At 36.4% G+C, this 14,574-nt stretch overlaps 1 protein-coding gene across 1 annotated transcript in view; it reads left to right on the top strand.

The window, feature by feature from the left end:
• Positions 1 to 11,723, top strand: part of LOC124100414 (zinc finger protein 678-like) — a 31,405-nt gene extending 19,682 nt beyond the window's left edge. Inside the window, 1 exon segment of the mRNA XM_058583021.1 lies at positions 8,655 to 11,723. Coding sequence (XP_058439004.1) covers positions 8,655 to 10,864 — 2,210 coding nt within the window. The 3' untranslated portion in view covers positions 10,865 to 11,723.
• Positions 11,724 to 14,574: the final 2,851 nt, after the last annotated feature.

Genomic DNA, 14,574 nt, shown 5'->3' with positions numbered 1-14,574 from the left:
TGGTATCTTAGGGTGGTTTTGATTTGCATTTCTCTGACTGCTAGAGATGGTGAGCATTTTTTCATGTACTTGTTGATTGATTGTATGTCCTCCTCTGAGAAGTGTCTGTTCAGGTCCTTGGCCCATTTGTTGATTGGGTTGTTTGTTCTCTTATTGTCTAATTTTTTGAGTTCTTTGTATACTCTGGATATTAGGGCTCTATCTGAAGTGTGAGGAGTAAAGATTTGTTCCCAGGATGTAGGCTCTCTATTTACCTCTCTTATTGTATCTTTTGCTGAGAAAAAACTTTTTAGTTTGAGTAAGTCCCATTTGTTGATTCTTGTTATTAACTTTTGTGCTATGGGTGTCCTATTGAGGAATTTGGAGCCCGACCCCACAGTATGTAGATCGTAGCCAACTTTTTCTTCTATCAGACGGCGTGTCTCTGATTTGATATCAAGCTCCTTGATCCATTTTGAATTAACTTTTGTGCATGGTGAGAGAAAGGGATTCAGTTTCATTTTGTTGCATATGGATTTCCAGTTTTCCCAGCACCATTTGTTGAAGATGCTATCCTTCCTCCATTGCATGCTTTTAGCCCCTTTATCAAATATAAGGTAGTTGTAGTTTTGTGGATTGGTTTCTGTGTCCTCTATTCTGTACCATTGGTCCACCCGCCTGTTTTGGTACCAGTACCATGCTGTTTTTGTTACTATTGCTCTGTAGTATAGTTTGAACTCTGGTATCGCTATACCGCCCGATTCACACTTCCTGCTTAGAATTGTTTTTGCTATTCTGGGTCTTTTATTTTTCCATATGAATTTCATGATTGCTTTCTCTATTTCTACAAGAAATGCCGTTGGGATTTTGATTGGCATTGCATTAAACCTATAGAGAACTTTTGGTAATATCGCCATTTTGATGATGTTAGTTCTGCCTATCCATGAACAGGGTATATTTTTCCATCTTCTAAGATCTTCTTCTATTTCTCTCTTTAGGGTTCTGTAGTTTTCATTGTATAAGTCTTTCACCTCTTTTGTTAGGTTGATTCCCAAGTATTTTATTTTTTTTGAAGATATTGTGAATGGAGTGGTTGTCCTCATTTCCATTTCAGAGGATTTGTCGCTGATATACAGGAATGCCTTTGATTTATGCGTGTTGATTTTATATCCTGCCACTTTGCTGAATTCATTTATTAGCTCTAATAGTTTCTTTGTAGACCCTTTTGGGTCTGCTAGGTATAGAATCATGTCATCTGCAAATAGTGATAATTTAAGTTCTTCTTTTCCTATTTTGATGCCTTTAATTTCTTTCGTCTGTCTAATTGCTCTGGCCAGTGTTTCAAGAACTATGTTGAACAGAAGTGGTGAGAGAGGGCATCCCTGTCTTGTTCCAGATTTTAGAGGGAATGCCTTCAATTTTTCTCCATTCAGAATGATGCTAGCCTGAGGCTTAGCATAGATTGCTTTTACAATATTGAGGTATGTTCCTATTATCCCTAGTTTTTCTAGAGTTTTGAACATAAAGGGATGCTGTACTTTGTCAAATGCTTTTTCCGCATCTATCGAGATGATCATGTGGTTCTTATTTTTAAGTCTATTGATGTGGTGAATAACATTTATTGATTTCCGTATATTGAACCAGCCTTGCATCCCAGGGATGAATCCTACTTGATCATGGTGCACAATTTTTTTGATAAGTTTTTGTATCCGAGTGGCCAGAATTTTATTGAGGATTTTTGCATCTAGGTTCATTAGAGATATTGGTCTGTAGTTTTCTTTCTTTGAAGTGTCTTTGTCTGGTTTAGGTATCAGGGTGATGTTGGCCTCGTAGAATGAATTTGGAAGTTCTCCCTCTTTTTCTATTTCCCGAAGTAGCTTGAAAAGTATTGGTATTAGTTCCTCTTTAAAGGTTTTGTAAAACTCTGCTGTATACCCATCCGGTCCTGGGCTTTTCTTAGTTGGTAATCTTTTGATGGTTTCTTCTATTTCCTCAATTGATATTGGTCTGTTTAGGTTGTCTATATCCTCCTGACTCAATCTGGGCAGATCATATGACTTAAGAAATTTATCTATGCCTTCACTATCTTCTAATTTATTGGAGTATAAGGATTCAACATAATTTTTGATTATCTTCTGTATTTCTGAAGTGTCTGTTGTGATATTGCCTCTTTCATCCCGTATGTTAGTGATTTGAGTTCTCTCTCCTCTTCGCTAGCATGGCTAAGGGTCTGTCGATTTTGTTTATTTTTTTCAAAGAACCAACTTTTAGTTTTGTCAATTTTTTCAATTGTTTCTTTTGTTTCGATTTCATTAATTTCAGCTCTGATTTTAATTATTTCTTGCCTTCTACTTCTTTTGCTGTTGTTTTGCTCTTCTTTTTCTAGGATTTTGAGATGAAGTATGAGATCATTTATTTGTTGGTTTTTTCTTTTTTTAAGGAATGAACTCCAAGCAATGAATTTTCCTCTTAGAACTGCTTTCAATGTGTCCCATAGATTCCGATATGTTGTGTCTGTGTTTTCATTAATCTCTAAGAATTTTTTAATTTTTTCCTTGATGTCTTCTATAACCCATTGATCATTCAGTAACCTATTGTTCATCCTCCAAGTGATGTATTCTTTTCCCTTCCTTCTTTTATCGTTGATTTTCAGTTCCATTCCATTATGATCAGATAGGATGCATGGTATTATCTCTACTCCTTTATATTGTCTAAGAGTTTCCCTGTGACATAATATATGATCTATTTTTGAGAAGGATCCATGTGCTGCTGAGAAAAAAGTGTAACTGCTTGATGTTGGGTGGTATATTCTATATATGTCAATTAAGTCTAGGTTATTAATTGTGTTATTGAGTTCTATAGTTTCCTTATTCAACTTTTGTTTGGAAGATCTGTCCAGTGGCGATAGAGGTGTGTTGAAGTCTCCCATGATTATTGTATGGTGGTCTATTAGACTCTTGAACTTGAGAAGAGTTTGTTTGATGAACATAGCTGCACCATTGTTTGGGGCATATATATTTATGATTGTTATGTCTTGTTGGTGTATGGTTCCCTTGAGCAGTATGTAGTGTCCCTCTTTATCCCTTTTGATTAACTTTGGCTTGAAATCTATTTTATTTGATATGAGTATGGATACTCCTGCTTGTTTCCGAAGTCCATATGAGTGATATGATTTTTCCCAACCTTTCACCTTCAGCCTATGTATGTCTTTTCCTATCAAATGCGTCTCCTGTAGGCAGCATATTGCTGGGTCTTGTTTTGTGATCCATTCTACTAGCCTGTGTCTCTTGATTGGTGAGTTTAAGCCATTAACATTTAGGGTTATTATTGAGATATGGGTTGTTCTTCCAGCCATATTTGTTTATTTATGTTACTAAACATGGTTTGTTTTCCTCTTTGATTATTTTCCCCCCTTTAGTGTCCTACCTCCCACTGTTGGTTTTCATTGTTATTTTCCATTTCCTCTTCCTGTAATGTTTTGCCAAGGATGTTTGGAAGAGATGGTTTTCTAGCTGCAAATTCTTTTAACTTTTGTTTATCGTGGAAGGTTTTAATTTCATCTTCCATCCTGAAGCTTAATTTCGCTGGAAACACAATTCTTGGTTGGAACCCATTTTCTTTCAGTGTTTGAAATATGTTATTCCAGGATCTTCTAGCTTTCAGAGTCTGTGTTGAAAGATCAGCTGTTATCCTGATTGGCTTACCCCTAAATGTGATCTGCTTCCTTTCTCTTGTAGCTTTTAAAATTCTCTCCTTATTCTGTATGTTGGGCATCTTCATTATAATGTGTCTAGGTGTGGGTCTCTTATGATTTTGCACATTCGGCGTCCTGTAGGCTTCTAGGATTTGGGGTTCTGTCTCATTCTTCAAGTCTGGGAAGTTTTCTCGTATTATTTCATTGAATAGATTGCTCATTCCTTTGGTTTGAAACTCTGTCCCTTCCTGTATCCCAATGACTCTTAAATTTGGTCTCTTGATGTTATCCCATATTTCTTGGATGTTCTGCTCATGGTTTCTTAACAGTCTTGCTGAGCTGTCTATGTTCTTTTCAAGTTGAAATACTTTATCTTCATTGTCTGATGTTCTATCTTCTAAGTGTTCTACTCTGCTGGTAGTATTCTCAATTGAGTTTTTAAGTTGGCTTATTGCTTCCTGCATTTCTAGGATTTCTGTTTGTTTGTTTTTTATAACCTCTATTTCCCTGTATAGTTGATCTTTTGCTTCTTGGATTTGTTTATGTAATTCATTGTTGAAGTGATCTTTCATTGTCTGATTTTGCTGTCTGATGTCTTCCTTGAGACTCCAGATCATCTGAAGCATGTATATCCTGAATTCTTTATCTGACATTCCATCTGCTGCAGCTATTACCTCTTCTAACGTTGAGTTGACCTGCAATGCTTGTGGTCCTTTCTTTCCTTGTCTCTTCATACTGTTCGCTTTCCTTTCTACTTGGTGAAACTGTTGTGCTATTGAATTTTCCCCCTATATATTTATATTGGTCTTGTATAGTTGCAAAGTCTCCCTCGCAGGCGCGGGCGGCGGCTCTGTCCCTCTGCGGGCCGCTAGGCTTGTTCTGTCGGTGGTCACAGTTCTGTCTACTTCGCAGGCGCAGGCAGCGGCACTGCCCCTCTGCAGGCCTCTGGGGCTGTACTGCCAGTGGGTCGCAGGTCCGCCTACCTTGCAGGCGCGGGGGGGGAGTGGCTCTACCCTTCCTCAGGCCACTGGGCCTGTTCTGTCTCTCGGTTGCAGGTCTGGCCTGTTCTGATGGTGGTCATAGTTCCGTCTACCTTGCAGGCACGGGGGGGAGGGGGTGGCTCTGCCTCTCAGCAGGCCGCTGCTCCTCTTCTGCCGGTGGGTCGCAGGCCCGCCTACCATGCAGGAGTGATTGGAAGCTCTGCCACTCCGCGGGCCACTGGGCCTTTTCTGTCAGTGGTCACAGTTCTGCCTACCTGACAGGCGCGGGGGGTGGGGGGCGGCTCTGCCCCTCAGCAGGCCGCTGGGCCTGCTCTGTGGGTGGTCACAGTTCCCTCTACCTTGCCGGCGCAGGGGGAGGGGGCGGCTCTGCCTCTCAGGAGGCCACTGCTCCTCTTCTGCCGGTGGGTCGCAGGCCCGCCTACCTTGCAGGAGTGATTGGAAGCTCTGTCCCGCCGCGGGCCACTGGGCCTTTTCTGTTGGTGGTCACAGTTCCACCTACCTGGCAGGCGTGGGGGGTGGGGGGCGGCTCTGCCCCTCAGCAGGCCGCTGGGCCTGCTCTGTGCGTGGTCACAGTTCCCTCTACCTTGCCGGTGCAGGGGGAGGGGGCGGCTCTGTAGAATATTCTTGTATAGTTTTGCCTTCATGTTGCGTCCTTAAATTTAGAGTCTCCTGTAGATTGCGTACAGTTGTATTTTTTTAAAATTTCCTTTGCTTCTTTTATTCCTTTTCTTCTTTCTGTTATTCTTTGATTTTTGTATCACTGATTTTTATGGTGACATTGTTTTATGCCCCTTTCACTTCCCTTCATTCTTTGAGTATTGTTTCATTTAGTTTGGTATTTTATAAAATCACTTAAGCTTTCACTATATGTTAAGCTGGCAACAAATTAATTTCATAATAAAATTTAGTTTATTTATATATCCTTTTAAATTATGTTATTGTTGGCATAGTTATTGCATACCCATTAAGAGGTTTATGATGATTTTTAGTTTTTATCTTTCAAAAGTAAGTGTTTATGTCCCATCATTTCAGTAAAATTTAATTCTATATTGCTATATGACTTCTTCTTGCTAGGAAAACTTTAAAGTTTCACATGACTTGTGTTGCTGGGCACATTTATTTTATTTTTCTATATGAAAGATTTACTTTAGTATTTTTGCAGGACAGGTCAAGTGGTGATAAAGTTTGGGTGCATTTATATATACTTAAAAGCTTTATTTTTCCTCACTTTTGAAGGATAGTATTTCTGGTTGCAGTATTCTTAATTGGTAATTCTGTTCTTCCACCCCTTTAACATTGTTTCTCACTTCTTTTCTGTAGTACCAGGCTTCTACAAAGAAATCAACCAATAATTATATCCAAATATCTTTCTCAGGGGCTTGTCTTTTTCTCTTGGGGCTCTCAAGATTCTCTCTTTATAAATGTTAAAAAATTGAGTAAAATGGGCTTTGAGTCTTTGTGTTTTTCCTTTGGAGATAATTGTGAATTTTGACTTCTATTTATTGTTCACATTCACAATTTCTCAGCCATTTTTATTGATACTGAAGATTGAACTCAGTTGCTTTTCCATTGTCCCTTTCCTCAGCCATTGTTATTTTTTATTTTTTAAATCTTTTTTTGCATTTTAACACATTTATTTTATTCATTTATTTTTATGTCATGCTAAGGATTGAATCCAGTGCCTCAGAAATGCAAGGAAAGTGCTTTACCACTGATCCCAACCACAGCCCCTCATTTTTAATTTGTGACCATATCTCACTAAGTCACTGGGATGCCCTCAAACTTGTGATCCTCCTGGCTCAGCCTCTCAAGTTGCTAGGATTACAGCTGTGCACAGCCACTCTGATTCTCTCAACACTATTTCTTAAGAAATTCTTCAAGCATACAACTTTTTCTTGTTACTACTAATGATTTTTACCTTAATTTGTTTTCAGTTTTCTATGTTTTGGTTTAGTTTACTAAATTTATTTCAAAAAAATTTTGTTTTATTTTTTTGGGTAATTCATAACTCTCACTTTCCTAATATTAAATTCCTAGTGTTTTGTTTTGTTTCTTTGATTAAGTCAGTGTCTCTTTTTCTTTGTGTACTGTTCTATTTTTTATTTGTCCATATTAAAAAAAACAGCCAATACTAGATTAGTAGTCATTTTGGAAAACAATATGAACATTAATAAAGAACTGAAAAATAGGCAAACACAGTAATACATGCTTATAATCTCAAGTAATTGGGAAAACATGCAAGAGGATTTTATGTTTGAGGCATGTTGTGGCAACTTAGTGACACCATGTCTCCAAATAAACAATTTTAAAAAGGTTTATGTTGTAACACACTGGTACAGCACTCTTAGGCTTAATCCTAGGTAATGCTCATAAAACATTAAAAGTAGAATGACTCTGTGATCTGAAAATGCAAATTCTAAATAGGTATTCAGAGTAGATTAAATCATCATGTTGGAGAAATATCTCACTACCAATGTTCAGTGCAAGCATTCTTCACAATTGTCAGGACATGGACTCAACATATGTGTTCATCCTTAATTTAATGAGTAAAAAAATGTTTTTATACACAATAAATGAACAGTAAAAAGAAGATATTTTATCACTTAAAGTGTCATGAGATGAATATGAAGTGCTTTGCATTATGTAAAATAGGGCACACACAAAATGTAATTTGCAGCTTCTTCTGACTCAGAAGTGCAGAGAATAAATGGTTACCAGATATTGTGTTGGTCAATGTCTGCAAAGTATTATTGTAATGGACATGAAAAAGTAAAGAGTTCTATTGTACCCATGGTGAGTGTAATGTAGTCTTCTTTGTTTTTGGAAGTGGAGTACCAAGGATTAAAAACAGAAGCACTTAACACCTCAGCAACATTCCCAGCCCTTTTTTATTTTTCATTTTGAGACAGGGTCTCACTAAGTTACTTATGGCCTTGCTAAGTTGCTGAGTGCCACTTTGAACTTGGGATCCTCCTGCCTCTGCCTCCCAAGTTTTGTGAATTAAGACTTGTACCCCCACACAAGCTAATATACTGTATTCTTGATGAATGCTAATAGAATTAATGCAATGTTTACTAAGCACTAAAATGATAATTATGTGAAATAATGCACTTGTGAATTAGGTAGATTTAGTCATTTCACCATTCATTTATATCTTCCCTAGTAACATGAAATTTAGTTTGTCAATGGAACAAATCAGTAAATACCAAAGATTATAAAGATTACAAAGCAAGCCATTCACCTCAATAGTGCTGTAGTGATTTCATCCAGGTAATACTGATATTGGCTGTGAGTGCATATGTGTGTTTGTGTGTGTGTGTGTGTGTGTGTGTGTGTGTTCCCATTAAAAAGATTTGTCCCTATTTCTCCTTTGAGACCATATATTCTTTAACCCCGTGGAATATCTGTGTTATTGTTATCCAAAATCTATCTCTTATATCCAGGACTCTTTCATGATAGACAGAAAGTGGTTTTCAGACAGTCCCTGAAAAAGCCATAAATGTTCACCTTTCACATTTCCTATTTTCTATTAGAGAGAAGACAGTTGGTGGATTTTTGTATAATGGTATATTCTGGAAGAGGAAGAACTGGAGTGGATAAAAGTAACACACACCTTTTTTCTGCTGTATTACTCTCCTTAATGATATACACATCGTAAATACTGTGAACTCTTACATTGTTTTGGTAATTCTCAAAAAGAAAATTTTTTAAAAAATATTTTTTAGTTGTCAATTATTTATTTATATGTGGTGCTGAGAATCAAACCCAGTGTCTCACACATACTGAGCTACTATTATAGCCCTCACAGAAATTTTATCTTTCCATTGTTACTTAGCTTATATATTTATGGAGTCATGATGGTCTGTGATGCACTCTTCTGCCACCCTGCTGGTGTCCTAACTACTATAATTTCATGTTATATTTACAAAGTATATTCCCAATCTAATATGTAAAATAATTGTTATTTTTATTTATTTCAGCCATGAACTTTCATCATACCCAGAAAATTACACCAGAGCCTGGCATAGAACATTTATTTAAAAAAGTGATAAATAGAAAATATGGAAATTGTGTCCTTGACTATTTACAACAGAAGAAAGTATGGGATAGTATAGGTGAGAGTGAAATTCAGAAATTATACTATAAAGGACAAGAAAAATTAGTGGTGACTGTCCATAATGAAAATTTTACTGTCAGTAGGCCTCAAGAACGTTTAATACCTCAGAAAAGAATTCAATATATAACTGAAGGACAAGTTTCTAAAAGTGATCACTTTGAAAAATTTTTAAAAAATGATCCATTATTCAGAAGTGAACAAAAAATTCCTTCTTGTGCCCAAACATATACTTTTAATGATTGTGGCAAGGCCTCTGTGTACTCATTACTGCTTAATCAAAACTCAAACATAGAATTCTGGAAAGTATGGAACACGCATAATGAAACAAGAAACACCTTTAGCCAGGTTTCCACTCTAAACAATTACCAGTGTACTTATATTGGAGAAAAAATTTATAAATATAGAAAAACACAGAAGAACTCTAGCTCTGGTTGCAATATGAGAGAACATCAGTGTGGCCATTGTGCACAGAACCCTTTCAGAAATGACAAATGTGGGAACATCTTTCCTCAGTGCTCAAAGCTTATGACCCATCCAAGTACTCAGGGCCAAGAGGCACCTTGCAAATGTGAGGAATGTGAGAGAGCTTCTAATCCAGCTGCTAGCCTTCCTCAATACAGTGGAGCACATTCTGGAAGGGAGCCCCCCAAATTTAAGGAATGTGTCCAAGCATGGAGTTGCTCACCCCTTTCTAAACACCACAAGTTCCATAGAAGTGATCAACACTACAAATTTAAAGAATGTGGCAAAACTTTTAATCAACAACCACCCCAAGTTAAGTACCACAGAATTCATACTGGAGAGAATCCCTACAAGTGTGAAGAATGTGGCAAATGCTTTAAAAATCACTCAACCCTTTTCAAACACCTGAGATGGCATAGCAGAGAGGAAACCTACAAATGTAAAGAATGTGGAAAAGTTTGTACGAGTTTTTCAACTCTTACTCAACACCAAACTATTCACACAGGAGAGAAGCTCCACAAATGTGAAGAGTGTGGCAAAAATTTTACTCAAAGAGCATACCTTACCCAACACAAGAGAATTCACACAGGAGAGAAGCCCTACAAATGTGAAACATGTGGCAAAGCTTTTAATCAAAGATCACACCTTACTCAACACCAGAGACTTCATACTGGAGAGAAGCCCTACAAATGTGAAGAATGTGGCAAAGCTTTTATAGATCATTCATACTTTACCAAACACCGGAGAATTCATACTGGAAAGCACCCCTACAAATGTGAAGAATGTGGCAAAGGTTTTAATCAAAGTTCACACCTTACTCAGCACCAGAGTATCCATACTGGAGAGAAGCCCTACAAATGTAATGAATGTGGGAAAGGCTTTAATCTAAGAGCATGTCTTACTCAACACCAGAAAGTTCATACTGGAGAGAAGGCCTACAAATGTGAAGAATGTGGAAAAGCTTTTATTCAAAGAGGGAACCTTATACAACACCAGAGAATTCATACTGGAGAGAAGCCCTACAAATGTAATGAGTGTGGGAAATGTTTTACTCTAAGAACATGTGTTATTCGACACCAGAGAATTCATACAGGAGAGAAGCCCTACAAATGTGAAGAATGTGGCAAAGATTTTAAACTAAGGGCATGCCTTATTCAACACCAGAGATTTCATACTAAAGAGAAGCCCTACACATGTCAAGAATGTGGGAAAAATTTTAATCTAAGAGCATGCCTTACTCGACACCAGAAAATTCATTCTGGAGAGAAGCCCTACAAATGTAATGAATGTGGCAAAGCTTTTAACTGAAGATCTCGACTTACAATTCACCAGAGACTTCATACTGGAGAGAAGCCCTACAAATGTGAAGAATGTGGCAAAACTTTTAATCGAAACTCAAATCTCACAAAACACCAGAGAATTCACACTGGAGAGAGGCCCTACAAATGTGAAGAATGTGGGAAAGGTTTTACTCAAAAATCATGCCTTAGTCGACACCAGAGAGTTCATACTGGAGAGAAGCCCTACAAATGTGAAAAATGTGGGAAAAGTTTTAATCTAAAAGCACACCTTACTCGACACCAGAGAGTTCATACTGGAGAGAAGCCCTAAAATGTGAAAAATTTGGGAAAGGTCTCTCTCAGAGAGTGCATTATTCGACACCAAAGAATTCATGCAGGAGAGAGACTGTACAAATGTGAAGAATGTATGAAAGATTTTACTCAAAGAACATGCCTTATTTGACACTGGAAAATTCATATTGGAGAAGCCCTTTATATGTGAAGAATGTAAGAAAAGATTTAATCTAGGAGCATGCTTTGTTCAACATCAGAGAAATAAAAATGGGGACAGACAATGCAAGTGTAAACACTGTTGCAGACCTTTTAGCAATTGCTAAAAACATTATTACTCACTGGAGACTTCAGAGTGCATAAAAACCCTGAACAATGTAAATACTGTGCCTAACGAATTTCAATTTTTTTTAACATTAGAAACCAGATACCTATAGGGAATGTGGAAAGACATTTGCCTGAAATACATGCCTTAAATAACAGCAAAATATCTTTAATGGAGAAAACACATTAGAAATATAAAAAATATAGCAAAGTCCTCATCTGTAAGTCATATCATGATGTATGTGGGAAAGAAATTAGGAATTGCCTTTAAGTTTTGTTAAAATTTATTATAAGCTGATGTGGTTAAAAATAAAGAAATTCTCACAAGTATCATAGAATAGTGCAGTAAACTAATCTCTGAAAAGATATGAATATATTATAAATCAAAGATTACTCAATATTCTAACTTTTGAAAACTGGAGAAAAAAATTTCAAACATAGATCATTTTATGAGAAGTCTTTTCCTGAGAGTTAATATATATTTTTGAGACTTTACAGTGTATTTTGAAATACTTTATTAACATTTTATATGCATTTGGTTACTGAATAAAAGTAAAAATGTGTTAATGTGTTAACAGTTTTATGTGTTGAATCATGATTTACTATCTCACTGGTGACACAGTTCCTCTTTACTAAAGGTTCTACATAACAGATATAAAATAAAATATCTCCAGTAATATTTAGAAGCATCAATTCTTTTAGAAAATAATTTCCCATAAATCAGACCTTTATTCTTCTTGTAATTATGAAGACATTAAGACAGTTATGCATAAGATATAAGAACATGAAAATAAGCACCAGATTTCTCTATCTTGAATTAGTACATTAATCTTTTACCATATAGGTGCTGGGCAGGGTGGCCCATTCTTTTAATCCCAGCAACTCAAAAGGCTGAGGCAGAAGAATCCCAAGTTCAAAGCCAGTCTCCACAACTGATTGAGGCCTCAGGCAACTTATGACACCCTGTCTCAAGATAAAAATAAAAATCACAGGGGATGTGGCTCAGTGTTTAAGCACTACTGAATTCAATCCCTTGTATCAAACACATTTTTTTACCTTATAGAATGGCAGTACTTCTAAAAGCCCTGAAATTTGAGAAAGCAAAACAACATCCCAACACAGGGATTTTGAATACTCCAGAAACCAAGAGTCACCAGGGCATATTTTGTGAAAAGGAGAACCATTGGAGAGACATATTCCTGATGGTTGCCCAGGAAGCAACATGTTCAGCTGGACACTGACCCATCCTGGTTCCTGGCATGTCTGGTAGAAAACAACAACAACAACAACAAAAACTCGAAGAAACCAAGCAGTTCATCATAAAGGCCCCAGGAGTAACTCACCCCTGAGGAGATTTCACTCATGTCAAATAATTTAGAAAAATGTTTTTGTCCAATATCAAATGCCTATTTAGACTTGGGCAACCATCAGGAAAGTTTAACCAGAAAGAACTGTCCAATAATGAGGGTGAAAAGAAAGAGCCATACTCATGGAATATGGAAGCTTCCCCCATATTTTATAATATTATGTATCTTTTGATTTTGGCTACCTTTTATTCTACTCTATACTTTACAATGGTTGTCATACTTCTGGGATTAAAGGATATATAGTGTATGATACAGGCTCCCAAACTTCTCTAGCACTGAATCTATATGAGATACTCCAAATTATACCTGTCCCTTTTTATGTATTAAGTGGAACTGGAAAACATACCAACACACAGGGAAAAATAAAATTTTTATTCAGATAAGGCACTGGAGTGTCTATAAATCCTATTTAAAAGCTAAGCACAAAATAAAAAAAATATTACCTTAGTTTTTTTTTTGTAGTGTTAGCTTTTTGGGTCAATGGAACACCCACAAATACTGATTTTATTTAAATTTATTGGGATATGTAAATATTGAATTTATGATAACAAACACGGAAGCAGTGTATGTGAGAGATCTTTTTATTTAAGATTCAGCTACACAGTGACCAGCCATTCTTCATTCTAAGGGTTATGGCTACACGTTTTCTGCTTGTCTTCACTTCAGGTCATCTATACAGCGATAGTTCTCATGAGTTATTTAAAAGTTTTCTAAGGCAAGTTAAATTGTAGTTTGGGAGTGACTTGGGAGTTATTACATTTTTTAAAAAGTATTTTTAGATGTAGAATGACACAATGTCTTTATTTTATTGATTTATCCTTATGTGGTGCTGAGAATTAAATACAGTGCCTCATGCAGGCTAGGCGAACACTCTACCATTGAGTTACAAACCTAGCCCACATTACTGCATTTTTGAATCCACATTACTGCATTTTTAAATAATTTTCAATTTACAGATAGGTATTGTAACTATTAGGCCCAGAGTGAAGTTTCAATATATGTATATATCATATGATACAATTAGTAATTCACATATTTTTCATTTCTAATATTTTGCATCATTGAGAGTGTTTCTATTCATCTTTGAATGCACTGCACATTAATATATATAGTCATCCTACTGTGTAATTGGACCCGAGAGCCCTAGAACTAATTTTTCCTATGAAACTGTGTTTACAAACCCATCTTTTGCTTTTAACACAACCAGAAGTGGATACCTGAGTCGTAAATTTATATGTTTTATAGAAAAGATCAGTCACTCCAGATGTTTTTCTTTTTTCTTTTTCTTTTTTGCATTGCTATGTGTTCCTGTCTTAGGCACTTTGACACTGAATGCCACCAAATGTGCTCATCAGCACGTTACAACAGCATGCTTCAAAATGGGAAGTTTTCATGTCATTTTAATTTTTAAAATTTTTTTTTTTAGTTGTAGATGGACAAAATATCTTTATTTTTATTTGTTTATTTTTATATGGTGCTGAGGATTGGACCCAGGGCCTCACATGTGTGAAGCCAGCTCTCTACCACTGAGCTATAAACCCAGCCCCTCATGTCATTTTTAGATGTGGGGAGTATGTGGTGTGTTTCCTTTATTCATCACACTATAATTGTGTAGTATAGCATGAGCCCCTCACTTTCTAAAACACACATACATAAATACACAGTATATTTACATCTTCCCCTAATTTTACTTGTTTTTATGAAGAATAATCAGTTTCCCAAATGAACCAGAAAATAACTGCTACAATATGGTAAGTCTCAAACCAGTTATGTATGACAATCTTATAATCATTCACCTTCAATAGAGAAGGGAGACTGCTAGGCAGGTGGGTCAGGAGGTTAAGTGGAATAATGGTGATTATACTATATCTCTATTTTACCTAAAGTGACATAGAATATTGGTGGCATATTTTTAAAGACCTATGTGTGAGACAGTATTACTATAAAAACTACATAATTTTTGGTTTTGGGAATTGAACCCAGAGCTGCTATACCACTGAGCAATATATCTACTCTTCATTTTTTTTTGTTTGTTTGAGAAAGGGTCTTGCTAAATTGA

Source organism: Marmota monax, unplaced genomic scaffold (genome assembly GCF_021218885.2).
Source record: "Marmota monax isolate L192 unplaced genomic scaffold, Marmota_monax_Labrador192_F-V1.1 WCK01_AAM20220418_F8-fsc00238, whole genome shotgun sequence".
NCBI classification, from domain to species: domain Eukaryota; kingdom Metazoa; phylum Chordata; class Mammalia; order Rodentia; family Sciuridae; genus Marmota; species Marmota monax.
Note: the sequence above shows the minus strand (reverse complement) of the source record. Positions and strands in the feature narration are given on the sequence as shown.